At 32.8% G+C, this 16,618-nt stretch overlaps 1 protein-coding gene and 2 non-coding genes across 4 annotated transcripts; all 3 read right to left on the reverse strand.

The window, feature by feature from the left end:
- Positions 1-1,560: 1,560 nt before the first annotated feature.
- TRNAV-AAC (transfer RNA valine (anticodon AAC)) lies at positions 1,561-1,634 on the reverse strand. Its single transcript has one exon. It is a non-coding gene; the product is annotated as a tRNA-Val (tRNA).
- Positions 1,635-4,099: 2,465 nt separating this feature from the next.
- On the reverse strand, positions 4,100-4,173 carry TRNAV-AAC (transfer RNA valine (anticodon AAC)). Its single transcript has one exon. It is a non-coding gene; the product is annotated as a tRNA-Val (tRNA).
- A 994-nt stretch (positions 4,174-5,167) lies between these two features.
- On the reverse strand, positions 5,168-11,013 carry LOC114718357 (extra-large guanine nucleotide-binding protein 3-like). Of its 2 annotated transcripts, XM_028903657.1 has the most exons (9): positions 10,752-11,013; positions 9,206-10,388; positions 8,931-9,068; positions 8,411-8,515; positions 8,143-8,322; positions 7,515-7,692; positions 6,625-6,872; positions 5,983-6,155; positions 5,168-5,893 (listed from the first exon to the last, which is right to left on the reverse strand). In XM_028903657.1, exons 2-9 carry the CDS (start codon positions 10,145-10,147, stop codon positions 5,296-5,298), a joined length of 2,562 nt encoding a protein of 853 aa, XP_028759490.1. In that variant the 5' UTR covers positions 10,148-10,388; positions 10,752-11,013; the 3' UTR covers positions 5,168-5,295. The 2 variants fall into 2 exon arrangements, with proteins under 2 accessions (XP_028759490.1, XP_028759491.1); XM_028903658.1 differs by lacking the exon at positions 10,752-11,013 and having other exon boundaries at positions 9,206-10,723.
- Positions 11,014-16,618: the final 5,605 nt, after the last annotated feature.

The raw sequence follows: 16,618 nt of genomic DNA on the forward strand, positions 1-16,618 counted from the left end.
ATTTTACTTGTCGTCACTTTCATGATTATGAGATCCTTGGTTTGGGATGGGAATAACCTCAACTCATTCAAAAAGGTCGGTGGAAAGCATATGATGATTTTGGCTTGCAAGTAAAAATATCACGGGGATTAGGGTCACTGAGATATCTGTTTACTTTTTATGTGATTTGCAAATTATGCGCTAGTTTAAACAGTAAATCATAAAAAATTTCAATGAAGTAACGTAGTATCAAGATTGAGTTAAGGTATGTAAGTAAACCATGGTTTGTTTTGTTGTAGATATGCTTGTATGATGTTATTCACACGTCTTTCAAGACTAAACAGATTGTCAAACAGATTATGGGTGTGTTTGGATGAAACTAAATCGTGGTTTGAAAAAGTGATTCTGGAGAATAGATTCTGTAGAGAATGTGGAGAATAGATTCTGAGAAAAAGTAATTCTGAGAAGTGAGAGTATTTGGATAGTTATTACCAGAAGCACTTTTTACATGTGGAAATTATCAAAAAGGGTAATGAAAATTTTTTTACTAACATAATTAATAATATATAAAATAATATAATTAATACATAATTAATATGTGTACATATATTTATAAAACATAATATTAAATATATTTATAGAAAAATGATTTTTTTTATAACAGAAAAATATTAATTTTCTTTAAAGATTGTAAACGTAACAACAACTATCAAAAATATTAATATATATTATTGTGGGATGTTGTGTGGACCGACTGAGGAGAAGGCGTGAACGAGGAGAGGAATTATTGAACACAGAGCAAGTATTGAACACCCGAATAATTGGAGGCTTTGGTCATTGGTGGAGGGGCCCACCGTTCGTTTCAGCAATTGGACCCGAGAAGCAGATGAGAGATGCTGCCGTCCAAACCATGGTTTTACCTGAACCAAGGTTTGTTTAGTTTGTCTGGCTGTTTGGATGGTATTTTGTGCAAACCATGGTTTGGGCTTCCAAACCAAGGTTTGCAATGCCATCTAAACGGTGCCTATACCGAGGATGTACATTGTAATTGCGTCAATTATCTCATTATTCTGCCCATTTCATCGCTGTCCATTGCCATATATAACTAGGAAAGTCATAAAAGGCAATTTAGTTCACATGGCTGTAATTGAGCTTCATTTTGGGGCAGTTTACATCTCTGTTCAGGTTAGTTTTAGGTAAAATTAATTGGGTTAGATGCTTGCATTTAGTATTATGATTATATTTTGAATATGCTTGCCTTCAACCAAAAAAATTTATCTGTTTTTTAATTCATAATTTAAGTAATAAATATTAAAATAAAATAAATAGAAGATAAAATCTTAAGCATCACTGCTCTATCTTAAAATTTTAAGGAGAATTACTATGATGTCTCGAAAAAAAATTATTATAAAAAATTTCCATAATAAGTGAGCAGTATAAATCTCATATAAAAATTCTCCCAACAATTTTCTGTTTTGCAATTTTTAATTGAATGCCAAACTGCCAGTCCGCGGTACTTGGGAGATTTGGCCCCAACCGGCTGCACACATGCTTCCCCTGCAAACTTAGGCGGAGGAAAAATGGCGTCGCCCAGAATCGAACGGAAGACCTTCAGTGTGTTAGGCTGACGTGATAACCAACCACACCACGACACCTTGGTTGATTTGGGGCCTAACTTTTTCGTCCCCGTCCTGATTATCGCTAATCAGTGTCACAGATCTTGCCAGGTCTCTGTCTGGAGAAATACTTACATGCACCCAGTGCGCCACGTCATTCATACCCTGACCAATTATATGCACCAACTCATTTTTATTTTAATCCTATCTGGCATCCACTCATCTCATCCTCAGTTTGTGGGCATTTTGCATTCATCAATCCTCCAATATTCTGCATATATTTTATACTACTCTTTTTTTTTTTTTATAACTAATAACTACAACCCTCCTCTTATTTTTAAATATAAACGATAATCATAAATTATCTTAATTTTTTGTAGAAAATTTTCTATTTTGTCTCCATTAATTACTTATTTTAATACCTAATATATTTATTATCTCATTTTCTAAATCATCATCTTTCTCTATTCACATTTTTTCTCTTCTATAAATAACGGTGCTTAGAAGAAAAAACTTTTAATTTCGACTTATTTATTGTCTTTAACTAATTTTTTGATTTATGTCATGGAATTCAAAGTTGCTTATAGGAAAGGGACAGAGGGAGGGAGTACTTCCGGATATAAATATAATATCTAATTTATAATATAATTTTCACTCCTAACTAAATTTTATATTTAGGATGGGAGATAATGTTTTTAAAATATCCTACTGATAAATTTAGTTAATGATTGATCACATACCGTTTTATTTTATACGCCGAAAAAAAGGTTCAGCTTTGGTTCCACTTTTTTTTTTTATTATTATTACAAAAAGTGATATACGAAGTCTCTTGAATATGTTGGTTATTAATTTTTAAAAGAATTGTATGTTTATCCCCTTATTACTTTTAATGAATTCATAATTTATTTGGTACAACAATGAGTTTATATACTAATTATTAGTATCTTGCTTAATATTAATATATAAATAAGCAAAAACTAATGACGGAAGTGATGAAATTTTCTTGTTTTGCTAGTGTGATGGAAACTAGCACATGTATTTGGTCACTTTTTACAGATGAAGAAGAGGATTAAAACAAGGAAAGCGAATCATCATCATTAATTAGAACCAAGCAAGTCATCTCTATTCACACGATCAGCCTTATCATCTTCAGCAAACTCAGGCTCCTCGGGATCTTCTTCTCCTTCTCCATCTTCTTCCACGACCACACTTCATTAGCTTCATCAGGATTACAGAGAAGATGGGGAAGAAGAAGGAGAAGATCATCCCAAAGCTTGGGTTTGCTGAGGAAGATAAGGAAGACGACCCTGTGAATGCAGACAAGTTGCTTGAACAAAGACGAGTCTAATTTGCAGCTGGAAAATGATCCTCTCCCCAACAGATCAGAGCTCCCTCATATTATATTCCACGATACTCCCTTCACTGCTTCGTTCATGGAAGCTTTGGAAGGCCAGGAATTGAAGATACTGATGCAGCAGCTCTACTCAATGATGATCGAAGCAATTGGTCTGGTTGTTAATCATATTCTTAGTTCTTAATGCTGCACATTCTCTTGGAGTTCTAGCCTAGCTTTTTAGTCGTCTTTGCCGTTTCTATTACTCTGTAAATTATATCTGAGCAGTAAAATCCCCTTTGCTTTGATTCTAATGATGAGTTCTTTATTCTTTAAAGAAAGATTAGACTCGATTTATTAGTTTGTGTTGACTTTTTTCAGAAGATTAATTGTGCAAATGTACATAAAAATTGCCTAAGAAGCCTAGTACAATCTATTTTCTATGAATGTTACTTTTTTTTTTTAACTCAAAATTAACCTATTTTCAATCACGTGCAAAATGACAAATATTTACACACGGTTGAAAATATGTTACATATAGTTAAAAAGAAAAAAAGTTTTACTGTTTGATTTTGATTTTGGCAGTTGTTAATACTACTCTAACATATTAAATCTTATCCATTAGATGTTAATATAATGGTAGAGATAGTAACTAGAGAGAACTAGAGAGGAAACTAAATGTATACATTCCTAAGAAAGTATATGAGAGATATCGAGTAAAAATCTATTGAAGAAAGAGATTAAGTGGCATATGTTTAATAGTGATAAAAGTGAAAAGACTGTTTTAAAATTTTAGATAAAAAAGATTTATTTCTTATATATAAGGATATCATTATATGAAAAATTATTCCTTATAAAAAGAGACTGATGAAGTAAGAATTTAAATTTAAGGGATCTATTAGGAACCAACTTCCTTATTTAGGAGTTTATTTTTCAATAGCATCACACATATGCTAAAAGTTTGAGATTTCAAACGAGATTAAATCCGTTCCTCTTCACTCACAAGTCACAATAAAACTTGTGGACTACATTATCATGTCATTTGCTACAATAAATGAAACAGTGTTTTTTCAAAAGCATAATTTTTTTTTGGGGGTCTGTGTCTGTGAATTAACAAGTAAACATGGAAAAAAATAAAAAATTACAGCCCAAAAAAAAAAAGGAGAACAATTGGCGTCGCCCGGACTCGAACCGGAGACCTTCAGTGTGTTAGACTGACGTGATAACCAACTACACCACGACACCTTTGCTGACCCGGGCAGCACCGGTTTTAATGCCAGCCTAATTATCACTCGCTAATGTTGGCACACAAACGCATTATTATTTCCACCTCCGTTCTACTGAACCAGAAACACAGCAAAGGCAAGTTCCTTGTCAGCTTCCATCTGCTGCAAATTATACTGTGCTCAAATGAATTTACAAGGGTCGATACCAATTTTTGATCCTTCAAGTTTACTCTTATTTTAATTTCGATCTCTTAAATTTTTTTCATTTAAAATATAATTCAATGAGAATTTAGACCATTTTATCCCTTAAGAGATCAAAACCTATAATTTAAAGCTTAAAGGACCAAAACCCAAATAAATACAAACTTGAAGGACTAAAAATTATATTAATTCAATTCATAAGACCAACACTTGTATTTTATATTTTTTATTTATATAATACGTTTATCTTTTTTGAATAAATTGCACTTAAATTCTGCTAAAAAAACTGTAGGAAATCCAAATCTGTCGTTGTCGCCTTTGCATATTAAATATCAGCTGCGGGATCCAACTCTGATTTCATATTAGTTAAAATCAATAGCCAGACACCATCAGGAAAATATTTATATGTTAGATCATTTTCTTTTTCTTTTTTTAATTTCAGGGAAGGAGAGGGTGAGGGGGAATGTTTTCTTATGATTTAAAGGTAAACTAAGGTCTCTTCTTTTTTTTTTTTTTGGTACAAAAAAGGAAACCCCTCTCGCTTTTCATTCCGAGCACTTTGTTGAAGGATTACCTCAAAAGCAACAGTCGTATCACTCCCTTATTTTTCATCTTTTCGTTGGGCTGGGAATTCTGGAAGAAACAAAATAATTAAAGCTTTTAACTTTATGATTCTGATTTTTATTTCACTCCAGGCAGCATGACACCTTTATTAAAGCTTTAATCCTTTTTAAAACAATGAGAGCCATTTACTATGCCTCCTCATGCGGAACAGTTAAAAAGGTGAGGATAAATGCTTAAGAAGCTACAGAGGCCTCTTCCAAAATCATTAACAACTCTCATTTCAGAAGATACCAAAAATACAGAGAACAAAAGCTGGCCGGCATATTACATCTCCCACTTTTACCTTAAAAATGGCAAATAATACATATGATGAACATTACTCTTGTCTGATATAAGGAGAGGAGCTTATGTCTGTAGTACTGTAATATGAATCTTCAGGTGGACCATAATAGTTCTCCTCTTTTTCCTCATCCCACTTGAGTACCTCCCTTATGTACTTGAAAGACTCATCAACAGTTACACGGTCCCTTGCCCGGCCTTGCCACACGAAAAGTTTTCGGCTGGTAAGGGAAGCATAAAGGTCTTTGAATTTCATGGCAATGTAGAAGTAAGCCTGATGTGCCAGTGACTGGCTATTGTGATGAGCACTCACAGGACTAAAGTCATTGAACCACTCACAGGCAGATAGAGGCACCCTATTTACCTTTTCCTCAAAGATATCATATTTGTTCAGAATCAATACAAAAGGACTGTCTTTGAAGCAAGAGTGCCTCACCATTTTCTCAAATAGCTCCTTGCTCTGTAGCATCTTGTTTTGCAGAAGGCTTCCACTGCCACTGCTGCCTGGGGCAAGCCACAACTGGTCATAGTCACTCAGGGCGACGCAGAAGACCACAACTCGAACATCTTCAAACATTTCAACCCACTTACAACCTTCATTCATCCCCTTGGCATTTACTCTTATCAGTTGGTACCTAAGACAAGGAAGTTACCCAAAATTTTAGATGCAAATACTAGTCTTTTAAGGTTATCAAAATATCAACAGAGCACCGGCGCAGCTTACTTGGCTGGAGGTGGTGGCTGAGTTTCCATATTTTCCGTGTAAACTTCAGACATTGGGCTACGGTCATCAAGTGAGAATTCTATGCAAGCTAAACCATTCCCCTGAGTAACCCCTTCTGCATATATGATGTCTCTTTCAGATGGTTCGTATTCGTTGCTGGATATTTCAATAGCCTGAAAGAACAATAGCAAGTGACCTAATCAATATCAACAATGTATAAATCTAAACAAGTCCCATATTTTCACTCCAGCATATTCTACCTGCCATTTTCCCTCCTACCATGCACAACTTAATTATACACAAATGTTCTATCCTCCATTTTCCCATTCAGCAAATCTAACAGAATTGCATGTTCATCATATTGAGATATAAAAGCAACGCGGATACTTCGCAAAAATCAAAAACATTTTCACCAACCTACTTTTCCCAAGATGATAAACCAAACTATATGATTTATCTTGCTGAGAAAAGAGTGATTATTGAACTAAAGAAAAGTAGAATTCTCCTCAGAAGAACTTAGAGAATTATTAAATAAGGTAAATAATAAAATCTGATGGCCCATGGAAATTGTTGGTAACCAGAAACATTACAGTTTAATATATAAAATAATCAAATGAGAGAGTTGCAGGGATGAGCAATTACCCGGCTTAAGAAATATTCTGCCACATCTGGAAGAAAGTGAAGCTCATCTTTTCTCTTATAGGTTTCCTTTATTGCTGGATCCTTCCACACTTCTTCAACCAACGGTGCATACTCACGTGTGGCTGCTGGGAAGAATGCATCTAAATCCCCAGTAGCTATAATATCCAGGAGCCAATCAGAGAAATGCTTCAGCCTCGGGTTGAGCGAATAGATGCATTGACTAGTTTCATTTGATTCACAGTTCCCAACTGAAAAAGATTGAAATCAGATGATACTATGGAAGCAGTTTGATGCCATCCATGCTAAATTACCATCAACCTTGATATGGTCTTTATTTACATCAACACAGTTTGCAACCACCAAACTAATAAAAAACACAGGCTAAAAGCTCTACATTGCACAGGAAATTTGCAGCAGAGTAGTCATGTCTTGGACAAAATTGTTGAGTTAATTTCTCTTTTGTAAAATAAGTCAAATATTGCAAACATAAGTAACAACAAATGCTTCGTTTTCACTCAGAAAATTTGAGACCCTGTTGCTTTTTTTTTTTTTTTTTTTGGGGGGGGGGGGGACCCTATAGGGACCAAATAAATATCTCCATGACCAGCTTCCTGTGTAAAATTTTCCCAATAAAACATAATCTAATGAATCAAGCCACAAATAACATACTCAATCAGTCAACTTTCCCTTGCAGTTACATATTCTGTGTTGGCAAGCTAGAGAAACACAGACATTAACTAATGCAATAACTAAGGAAAAGTATCTATGTGATGGTTAGTTAAGTGTCACAAGTCTATAACAACTCTTCATGCAAGGCTTCACGCTAGCTAGTCCATGAACCGGTGAAGTGGGTACTTAAAGAGAAAAAATACCACTGCATGAAATATTACCTTGTCCCATAGCTTGACCAGAAGAACTTTGGACACTCATCTCAGAACGAGCCTCCTCCTCGAAGCGCTCTCTTCCATCAAGCAAAATGCTAAGATATTTGTACATGTTACTTTGGATCATCAGTTTGACATCCTGTAGCTCTTCCTCAGTAAATCTTCTCCCATACAAGAATTTGGCCTGCTCAGAAACTCCAAAATTGAGTGTCATAGAGGAAGGGGAAAAAGATATACGAAAATAAAGGTGAAAAAAAAAAAAAGAGGACTGCTTAGTTTTCCACTATTTCATGCTGTTCTCCTATTCATCATGCTTCTCCAAACCTCCTAAAAATGAATTGCTATACCATTTGGTTAAATTAAGACCAGAAAGGGAGACCAATTTAATACCACTGGTACAGATGAAGTGCGATTTTTAGGTGACCATAATTTCTAGTCAGTTGGATGTCAACTCCACCCTCAAACCTCCCAATGGTGAAAGAAAAAAAATATGAAAGAAACAAAGGAAAGGATAAATATAAGCCAAGTGCTCATTCATCTGCATCAGTTACTCTTTAGATTCATTTAAACAGCTCAAGTGCTTACATAAATGATGACCTCAATACTAGCTATCTGAAACATTTCCAAGCCATACCTGCTTAAAGATGGTGCTAGTTCCTGATCCTTGAAGTCCAAGAAGAAGAAGCTTCTGAACGTTTTTCTGTTCCAGATATTTTGGAGCAGTAGAATAATTACTAATCTCATCTCTTGGTGCATGAGGTTTTCCATGGGGAAAGGGTAAAGAGAAGAGGGTACAAGCAAGTCTTGTTGAAGCCTGTGTAGGAAAAGGCCAAAAAGATAATTCATTAGTGCTCCAGAACCTGATGATTTCAATGTTCCTAGCTGGAGATAGAAGTATATACCTTGTCCCAAATTTTTCCTCTGATATTATTCTGACCTTCTTCCTCATAACGACCATCCTCATAAACCCAAAAGTGGGTATCACGTGGGCACTGTACATGTGCCAACTGAAAGTTCAAACAACAAATTCTTATGATTACTTGACTAAATCCACTTAAGCAGACTTTCCATCAAAAGTGCCGATCATGCAACAACCAATCGCTGGTTGGAGGAATTTATCAAAAATTCCGTGGATCATTCAAAATTAGAGATGTCTTGCTTCAGCCTGAAGTTTGTATTTTGGCCTATTTGGTCGTTTTTCCCTAAGGGCTCACTTGGTAAAGGTTTAAATAAATGAAGGGAAAAGAGGTGAAAGTTAACGAACATTTTAAGTTTCATCCCATTCACCTCAACTCCTAATATGCATACCATAAGTTGGACAGCATAATCCAACTAGCTACAGCCGATTCAGTAAATCTAAAATTTATTTAAAGAAAAGGAGCAGCTTACCGTTCACCAAAAAAAAAAAAAGGAGCAGCTTACCTTTAGTATCCTCAATTCAAGCCTCGTAATCTCTCGACCATTGATGTAAACTTTTGTGTTTCCATTACTAGCATCAACAGAAAGTTTCCCAGTGAAGTTCAAGTTTGAACTTACGATTTTGTCAGGTTTTTCCCCTTCCTGTAAATTAAATATGAGCAGGAATTAAAATCATCATTCTTTCATAACTAATGGAATTATATTATGTCATATAAAGTAAATTTCAATGAAAAATTGTCAGTTTCAAAGCACATATTGAACTACAATCGGTTCATCACCTTTCCCCAGAGACCAGATTCTTTGTCATACCAATATCTCCCAGGCTTCAGCTTCCGTGGAGGTAAGGGGCACCCAAGTAATTCTGCCATCTCTTCAGGCTTCAGTGGGAATCCATTAATCATCAGCTGCTCTGGCCGAAGCTGATTAGCGGAGCATTGCTTCTCTGCTCTCATAATTTGCTTAACTTCTAGAGGAATAAGAAGTCGAGATAATATCCTTGAATGTCTACCTAATTTCATACGCTTTGATTCATCTATAGGCTGACCAATGCAAGTTACGCATTTGCGTCCTTCAGGCATTGATCCCATGGCCCTAAGCATACAATTGCTACAATATTTGGCATCACAAACTAGGCAAGACTCCTTAGTTTCCCACTTCCCTTTTCCACATCTATAACAAACTCTGAATTTCTTTTTCTTCCTTTCCTTTGAAACCCCAACATATTCTGGATAAACTGGCTTCATAACTTCAGCTTCCTTCCTTTGAGATCTATCAACAGTACTAAAAGTGACAACTGCCCTCTTTGGTTCGTTAACCTCTTGTCTAGGAGGATTATGAGCTGAACCAGGTGAGGCTGAAGCTGAAGCAGAAGAAAAGTCGGGATTTTGCAACACAGAAACTACAGATTCTGAACTTCCTGATATCCTAGGACTTTGATTAGGAGAACCTGTCACACCAGCAATACGAGACACTGGCAGAGGAATTGGTTCAATTACTGGAGGCCTCACACGAGAAATGGATTGTTGTGAGCCAGAACGTGAAACTCCTCGAGATTTCATATTAAGAGGATCAACTGTTGGCACTTCATATGAAACTGGTGGACCCTGATATTCTATGGCTATGGAGTAGTCAAGATCAGAAGCTTCATCGGGCAGAGAAGCTCCAGGAGGAAGCATCTTCTTCATCAACTCCCTCCAGCTCCCTCCCCCATTTCGATCCATTTCAACAGACAAAATAGTTGTTAACCCTTAAAACTCCAGATCGTATATGTTATTGCTAAAACATCACATTCCAATCATGTTTTCGTAACCTGGTGTAAGTTTTAACTTGATATAGGAGAAGAAAATCTTAAGGATGAATTCAAAGAGGATTCATGAGAGTGCCATTCATGTAGACTCAGTCATAGCCTCACAGCCGCCAACCAGCCGCAATCAAACGTTGAATGTTTTCACCGTTGAATCGCTTAATTACAAGCAGAGAACAATATTAAGCAAAACCGAATGAAATTATACAAAATCAAAGTATGGTTTCAAAGTATGACTTTCAAACAAAAACTGAAACATTAAATTATAGTTCGGTCAAACCAAAAAACACACGATATATACTAAATTTGTTAAGGCCTGGAGGATGGAAGACTCATTTGCATTGGTCATGAGTGGAAAATATCCAAGTCAAACAGCTTATAAGTGGCGCACTCAAAAGTTAGAATCTTCAGCTGAAAGCACTTCGAAAAATACCCTTTTGAACAAATGTCCAAATTTAAGTGAGAGAAAGTGAAAAGTTTATAGAGAGAAAGAGAGAGAAAGGAGGGAGGCCAATGTGTACCTGAGGACAGGGACAGTAGAAAATCCATCCAGAGCTTTAAAATCTAATTGCTTTACAGCTGCTTTGCCATTAGAGTTCCAAAAGCTAAAGCTTCTTGAAGCGTCTCAGATCAGAAAGTAAAAGAAGGTGAAAGGAGGAAGAGAAAAACCCAGAAGAACCGAAGGAGGGCGCTCGAGTGGCTTTATTGAAATGGGTCCCTCGCTGTTAATCTCACTTCGCCCATTGAGTTATATTGCATTTCTCCATTAATTCTGTGGATGCTCAATCTTTTGAGGTCTTCAGTCTTTATAGAAGTTAAAATCTGGTCGTGAGGACGAAGACAAAGGAACTTGTGGGACTGCGATAGAGCCCACCACCTCAACCATGCACGCGCCGATTCCTGTGAGTGCTACATAATTATAGAGTTGAGTCAAAATGACAACAATCTGGTCTCACTCGTAGCACAACTTCTTGTCTTAAGTAGGGAAACGCGTGATGATGATTGAAAAACAAGTTGGATAAATTAATTTTTTAATTGTCTGTAAATATTTGTATTATTCCTTCACAATTATTTCTACCATTTATATTAGATGTACTTGCATATTGACTAAAGTATTTTAGTGAGAAAGTTTTGATATGAGAAACAAAATGATATATAATAAAAGATCAAAATGATAATGTGCTCACAAGGTTTATATACTTAGAGTATAAGAAAATATGTTTTAACATTTAGATAATATGAAATAAAGAATACGGTAATATGAACATATCTTTTGTTGAGTAATAGAGAGTGAAAAAGCCAACCCCATGGAAAGCGTGGGAGTGAATAGTGATTCAATCTCAAAAGTTGAAATTATATGCTACCTCCGATCCTTAATATAAAACCCTATTTGACTTTTGTTTTGGTGCTAAATATAAGACCCCAATCCATTTTGTTTCTCATATTTATACATTTTTTCTAAAGTAGCCCTTCTAACAATAATAGTTCTAGTCAATAATACACTTGATTAGTAAAGATATTTTAGGAAAGATAACACCTATTTAGAACAAATAATTAACTCAACTTACTTCCTTAATCTCTTCAAATTAGTCAATTGACTCTTATAATTAGGACCAGAAGAGTATTATATTCAAATTTTAAATGAGTGGTTTTGGGGATTGAAATATAGTTCATCTTAAAACATTAGTACATGAAAGTGTAATTAAAGTGTCGCAAAAGTCTTAATGTTGACTCATCACATGACATCTAACTTACTCTTAAATGGATAACAAGAAAAAAAATCCTTAAAACACAATACAAAAACCGATCATACAGAGAGAGATGGGTTTTGAAAATGCAATGCAATAAACAATTTATCAAACAAAAAAAAAAGGGTTAAACAATTAGATTTTGAGAAATGTTCTTTTTTTTTAATTATCCACACAAGATCTAATCATTCCTATTTGGTGATATAATCACTCATCACCACTTTATACAAAAAGTAATAATTGACAAAAAATTTTATACAAACATCTATAAAATTTGGTACAAAAATAAAAAGAAATATTAGTAAAAGAAAAGTAAAATAGGAGAGGACATGCGTTGTTGTCTCCATCTCATAGAGTTAAAAAAGCTTTATACCCTCGATGAGATAAATCGTTTTTTTTATTTAAATTGCATAAATATTTTTTTAATCTTTTCTGAGATAATATAATTCTTTATGATAGTGAAAAGTAAACAAAGCCTTTAAATTTAATTTCAATTTTTTATTATAAAATATTTTGAGTCAAAGTTTTAGTAACAGCACAAATATAAGTCAATAGGAACATGCTAAAAAAATTAAAGTACCTTTAATTTTTTTAAAAATATAAAAGGTTATTTTGATTTTTTTACAATATTCATAAATTCTTAATTAGATCAAAAGATCTAATTAAGAATTTGTTAGGAGTGTGTGCCTAAACTAAATTTGTATATTTCAGTTAAATTTAATTATACTTTTCCTTTAAAACTTTAAATGTTGACCAGATATTCATAAATACTAACATATTAATTTTATTTTGTAAAATAATAATAGTAATGGACACAACAAATTATTATTAGGGAGTAACTAATAGTACTACGTTAAATAATTGAAAAAATACTTTATAAAATTAACAACCAAAACTAAGACCTCTGCTTAAAGAAAACTATGTGAACTTAATCTGAGTTAAATTCAAGCTTTTCATGGGAATTCAAATAAATGAAATTATGAGTTTTCTGCTTTTGGGATCAATATACTATTAAGTGACGCAAAGAGGTTTTTTTTTTTTTTTTTAACCAGAGAGACGCAAAGAGGTTAATATCAAATTTTAGTGCTCAATCATATTCATGGACATTCAATTTCTAAGATCAAATCAATTGTGACTTACGCTAGCCTATTTTGTTGACTATAATTATATTGAGTATTCCTGCGGTCCTAAATACTACTTCTGGTCTTTAATATAGAACATCATTTGATTTTTATTTTGATCATAAATATAAGACTCCAATCCACTTTGTCTCTAATATTTATGTATTTTTTTAAGATAATCATTCTAACAATGATAGTTTTAGCCAATACACTTGATTAGCAAGAATATTTTAGGAAAAACAACACATATTTATGACAAATAACTAACCTAACTTTCTTCTTTAATTTCCTCAAATTAGTCAACTAACTCTTATAATTATAACTAGAGGTAGTATAAGCCTATTTACATTACAAAAGGGGTCTTATATTTAGACTTAGAAGAGTATATTTTTTAAGACTCGCTCTTCACACACACATTTTGTTAAAATAAGATAATCTTTACTAACGGGGGTTGGTCCAAGTGGTAAGCGGCTTGGTACCGCTTAAGCGAGGTCTCGAGTTTGAGCCTCAGCATATGCAGAAATCCTCATTGGGAGACTCACCCACCACAGCTAGGTGCGTGACGTGGGTCGGATCCAGATGTAGTTGGAGCAGAGTTCCGGTGAACTGAGTGGGCAACCGAAAAAAAAGAGATAATCTTTATATCTAATTTCCAATTTTAAGATGCTAAGTTAATTTTTTTGACCAGCAGATACTAAGTTAATTATTATAATTACTTCCATATAAAGTGATCTATATTGTAGCTGACCAAAAATATATAATATTATAACGTTATATTAACACTCAAATGTTTAAAATGAATAATGCATTTTATACTCCCTGTGATTCCATACAGGAGTTAGCTATGAATGGGAGATTATCCTAAATATAAGGTATTAATTTATTTTCTCTCACATATTTATTATTTTTTAGAATAATTTACTTCACTAATAAAATCATATATAATCTAATATTGTAAATTAGTATTCAAAAAGATTATATTGCATTTGTTATAATTAACTAATTTTTTTAATATGCTCTAATAAATTAGTTAAGCTTTGGTTATATAAAGTTAGTGATAAATTTATGTTTAAATAAAAAATAATCACCAATAATTAAAATTTTATAATTATGAAATTCAATGGTAGAAAAATATAAGTCACCTCATAAGTTTTAAGAAACTTCAGAACAATAGAGGATTTGGTCTCCCAAACGGGCTATCTCGTAGAGTGGATCGTAGACGCTCTTTCCATCCAATCCGAGCAAATGTAAACAGCATAAATTAACGACTATGCCCAATGAGTTTGTTTGATTTTATATACAAAATTTTAATTCATTATTTTACACTTTCTCTTAAATTGATAGATTTTTGCTAAATTTTTTCTATAATGCTCATGTGAAGAAAATTTTCTGCAAAGATTTATAGTTTATAGTTTCTAATATAAATAATTAAAACGTACATATTTTTTTATAAATTACTAATTTAACTAATTTTTATAAGTTAATTATCTAACTCCTACATCTAAAAATAAAAAAACTGTCACATGAAGAAAGTGAACATTTTAAGGCTAATAATTCTTTTCTTTGTATTCTTGAAATAGTGATTAACAGGAATCACAAATTTTTTTACAATAAAATTATGAAAAAATAATTAAAAAAAAGAGTTAGAAACTACTAAATCTCAAATCAGGTTTGATAATAACCCTTTAATTGGTGTTGACAACATTAAATTTGCAAAACAACAAATTTTTGTTAGCATTTTTTATTTGGTATTTAATAATTTCTAACGTCTTTTTTTAAAATCATTTTTCTTAAAATTATAAAAGAAAAACTTTAATTTGATGAGGGGAAAATTCAGGAAAAAAAAATACTACCTCCAGTCCTAATTATAAGACCCAGTTGACTAATTTGAGGAGATTAAGGAAGTAAGTTAAGTTAATTATTTGTAATAAATAAATGTTGTCATTCCTAAAATATCCTTGCTAATTAAGTGTATTGGTTAAAACTATCATTATTAGAAAAACTATTTTGGAAAAAAATACATAAATATGAGAGACAAAATCGATTGGGGTTTTATAATTAGGACCAAATAAAAAGTCAAACGGGATCTTATATTAAGAACTGGAGGTACTAGTTAATAAGAAAAAGTTATAGTAGCTTTTATTATTAGCTGATAAAAGATCGTAGTTTCCACTTCATCATTGGTAATGATAAAAGAAGACATCCATAATGAAAAAGCGGGAAAGCACATCGTGGATTGGATATTAAGAGAACAAAATCTTAATGATCCCAATAAAACAAAAGGAATTCAAAGGTCAACAAAATAATAAAACAAAAAGAATACTTTCTTTTTTTTTCTTTTTCTCTGTCAAATAATTAGCATGCGCCACGATGAAATTATTAGGCATGCATTATAACATACCCTGAAATAAATTAAAGTTAATAAATTCCAATTAAATTTAATATGCACAATTGCATCAAATTATTAACTTGCATTTTTTATTTTCATATTTCCAAATCAAGCATGTGATATGAGAAGTGCCTTTACAATATATCAAATAAAATATTAATGACATAAAATTATTTATAAAGATGTGAATCGAGATAAAACTCTTCTCATACATTTATATCGTGTTTTGTAAACCATGATTTAAAAATTGCTTATAAGTCCCGAACCTAACTAGTACCACTTGGATAGTTGGGTTTGGCTCAAAACACACCACCGAAGACCAAATAGATGACAACCAAAAGTTTTAAGTAGCTAAACCCACTCCGGTCAAAAAAAAAAACAGTAGCTAAACCCACATTAATATTCAATAATATCATTCATATACCTCTTGTATACAAAAAAAAAAAATCATTCACACACACGCGCACACACATATATTATAAAAGTCAAAGCACATACCAGTAACCGGAAAAAGTAATAAAAGTCATATTGTTGATAAGAAATCATGAATACTAAGATTTGCACACTTTTCCTCAGCTAGTCTTTCTTTTTTTATTTTACATATATAAATATTAATAATTTATGACTAAATTCTTAAATGCAAATAAGTTGTCCTCAGCGAATTTTGGTTGACATCATTAATAATAATTATTTTGATCTTTTTTAATATTTATTATTTCATGTAGTTTATCTGAATAATTAACTCAACATGAATTATACATTACATGCCATATTTATAAATTGATTTGCCTCAATAAATGATTTTGTCCTTTTCTTGGATTAAATTTTGTGTGTGTATGTGCGTGTTAATAATCTTATAGAGAATTATTTTTAAAAAATTATAAACAGTTGATAACACATTTTGAAACTATAAATTAATATTATTATTTGTACGATTAGGGGTAGTCTCCATTGATAACAAGAATAATATCCCTTAAAATATTCTGGCATGAACAATAATAAATAAATTCCTCACAACTAGGATTATTTGATATAAAAAAGTTGGAAATTAAACTCTCGAACGAGAATCCTGCTACTCAAATCAATCCCCCTGTGTTTTTTTCTTGGCAAGATACTACTCAAGTCAATCT

Source organism: Neltuma alba, unplaced genomic scaffold (assembly GCF_004799145.2).
Source record: "Neltuma alba isolate B1F8T4 unplaced genomic scaffold, ASM479914v2 tig00011831_pilon, whole genome shotgun sequence".
Lineage (NCBI taxonomy): Eukaryota > Viridiplantae > Streptophyta > Magnoliopsida > Fabales > Fabaceae > Neltuma > Neltuma alba.